Source organism: Henckelia pumila, chromosome 4, assembly GCF_033568475.1.
Source record: "Henckelia pumila isolate YLH828 chromosome 4, ASM3356847v2, whole genome shotgun sequence".
NCBI lineage: Eukaryota > Viridiplantae > Streptophyta > Magnoliopsida > Lamiales > Gesneriaceae > Henckelia > Henckelia pumila.
In genome coordinates, this window is record NC_133123.1 from 13337569 (window position 1) to 13340304 (window position 2736).

A 2736-nucleotide genomic window follows, 5' to 3' on the forward strand; every position below is an offset into this window, starting at 1 on the left:
TATTGCTTTGATTTACTGTATTGAAGAGCATTCCCCTTTTGTAGTTTGAGAATGAAGTTTTACAGATTAGCTTACCAATATCAATTTTTACGTCTGTTGCTGGGAATGCAGTTCATTTCATGAGCATTTGTGATATATTAGCTTATATTTCGTATTAATCTCGATTATAATGTTTTAATTCTTAATTTTGGGGTTTTAGTTTTGTACTATTACATTTATACTGTGATTTAAATTATTTGAATTAAAATCTAGTATTCTGAATTTGTTATTTTATACTGTTTGTGTGTAATATATGATGAAAAATATATTATTGCTTCGATTTATTATTTTGAAGAGCATTCCCCTTTTGTAGTTTGAGAATGGAATCTGGAAGTGGTCCTTGCAATCTTTCGTTTTTGGGTTGCTGTAAATTCAAGAAGCAGCTGTTTGTCATCTCAATCTTCAGTGGTTGTAACTTGATGGATGTTTTTGCTAGTCTGAGCAAAAAATGTGCAGAAATATCTTCGGAATCCACTATGCTTCAATACGTAGCTCCACTGCATAAGATGCTTGTGTCTTTGAATGATGATGTCCTTAATATGATTCATCTTCATATGTGTGTAAAGCTTACGACGATTGAATTGAGGGCAGAGAAAAAAAATGAACACTTCAACAACTTGAATGATGGGAGGTAAAATATATTTACTTATTATTAGACGTATTTTCATTCTCCTATTTTGATATGTTTAGTAACATGTTTAATAAAAAATTTTAAGGTTAAATATTGTAGATTTCTTTGTATAAATTATCAATTAGCTGTTTGAAACCAAGATTAATTTTTTAAAATTTAAAATTTTTTTGTGTGGTTATTGTTCTTTTTTATCTTATTAATTGTATATTAAATTGGTAAGGGTTGATGAGAAAGACACGCAGTCGAAGAGTGACAACGAGGTTGAACAGCCCCTTTGCGCCAATACTATAGATGTCTGGATTTATTGTATTCATGGTGTAGGACAAATATTCAAGGGTGCTGGTGAATTTAGGAATTATTTGAAAAACTTTTCTGTTGCCACAAGACGTTCATTTATGTATGTAAAAAATGACAGCGAGAAGGTTATTGTGATTTGTAGTGAAAAGAGTTGCAGTTGGAGAATTTATGCTTCGAAACATAAAAGAGACAATCTTTTTGCCATAAGAAAATGTAAACTGCAACATAATTGTGGTGAGAATAATCTACGTAGCAGAGGACATCCTAGAGCCAATGTCTATTGGATAGCGAATGTTGTGAAAGAAAAATTGAGAGGAGAGCACTCTTATCGTCCGTGTACAATGCAGATGGACTTGCAAAGAGATTTTGGGGTAGAGTTAGAATACCGCAAAGTGTGGAAGGGTAAAAAGTTGGCGATGCATGATATTCATGGCACAGATGAAGGATGCTATGATAGATTAAGATGGTATTGTGATGCTGTTAAAAAGACTAATCCTGATAGTGTTGTAGAGTGTGAGATTGAACCTTTGACTAAAAAATTCAGATGGTTGTTCATTTGTTTTCATGCATGTGTCGTCAGTTTTGTTAGTGGTTGTAGGCCATTGATATTTTTGGATGGTACTCATATAAGGAATAAGTATAAAGGATGCATCTTAGTTGATGCATCGAAAGATGCGAATGATGATCTTTTCACAATTGCTTATGCCGTAGTAGATGCGGAGAATGATGCGAACTGGGATTGGTTTTGTTATCATTTGAGTCGTGTGCTCCTTTACTATCAATGCATTCCATTCGACGAGTTCACATTTTTCTCGGACAGACATCCCAGTATCATCAAGGCAGTGAATCAAGTATTTGTTGTGAGTCACCATGCTTATTGTTTGAGACATTTAGTGGATAATTTCGTTAAGCAGGTAAATTCCAAATTACGAATCCCTGAGCAATTTACTTTAATTTTTTCATATTATCTGATCATTTTAAGCTCGATCTAAATTTTTATTAATCTTTATAGGTGTTGAGAAGTTATCCCAGACATAACAAAAAACATTGGTCTTCGGTATTTAAGAAAGCTGCGTATGCTCCGTCTTTTCAAGATTACGAGCAACATATAAACAATATATTAGAGTCAATGTCACTTGCCATTTGGTTTATTGTAAATTCTCATCCACAGAGTTGGGCCAATGCATTGTTTATTGGCAATAGATGGGGTGTTATAAATAACAATATAGCCGAGTGTTGGAATAGTTGGGTTAGGCCAGCTCGTCATCTGCCTATTGTTGCTATGGTTGATCACATACGCGTGCAGATAATGAAAATAATGCACCGACGACGTGAATCAGCTCTACGCATGACCAAGGAATTAAGTCCAAGAAAAGAAAAGTTTGTTGTAAGCGCATATATGGAATCCCAAACATTAAGAGTTCAGCGTTCGTGTGATTAGAAGTTTGAGGTTGTTGATGGTGAAAAGCCATTTTCCATGGATTTAGTGGATATGACTTGTTCATGTAGAGTTTGACAGATCAGTAAGATTCCGTGCAAGCACGCTGTAGTAACCTGTATCCAGAATTAACGATTTATGAGTAATTAATAATACGATCATGTTTAGATGTAATAAAACATGATTAAGGGAGTCCCAGATGGATTAACAGAGTTCAAAAATGTATTCAAAACGCTCGATAATGGTTAGAGGGTTGTCGAGTTCGGAGGCTCCGATGTCGAGTTCGGACGGTCCGAAGTCGGAGTTCGGATGGCCCGAAGAGGGTTCGGAC

General features: G+C 34.9%; 1 protein-coding gene across 1 annotated transcript; it reads left to right on the forward strand.

Annotated features, from left to right (window-relative positions):
• The first annotated feature begins 359 nt into the window (after positions 1–359).
• Positions 360–2408, forward strand: LOC140860509 (uncharacterized). Its single transcript, XM_073263517.1, has 3 exons — positions 360–670; positions 891–1881; positions 1980–2408. Exons 1-3 carry the CDS (start codon positions 360–362, stop codon positions 2406–2408), a joined length of 1731 nt encoding a protein of 576 aa, XP_073119618.1.
• Positions 2409–2736: the final 328 nt, after the last annotated feature.

What these genes read in the sequence shown, in the direction of transcription:
- LOC140860509 (XM_073263517.1), top strand. Translation starts at nt 360, where the DNA reads ATGGAATCTGGAAGTGGTCCTTGCAATCTTTCGTTTTTGGGTTGCTGT. An exon ending in AACAACTTGAATGATGGGAG is followed by an intron (nt 671 to 890) that starts GTAAAATATATT and finishes TAAATTGGTAAG; the next exon opens with GGTTGATGAGAAAGACACGC. An exon ending in TGGATAATTTCGTTAAGCAG is followed by an intron (nt 1,882 to 1,979) that starts GTAAATTCCAAA and finishes TAATCTTTATAG; the next exon opens with GTGTTGAGAAGTTATCCCAG.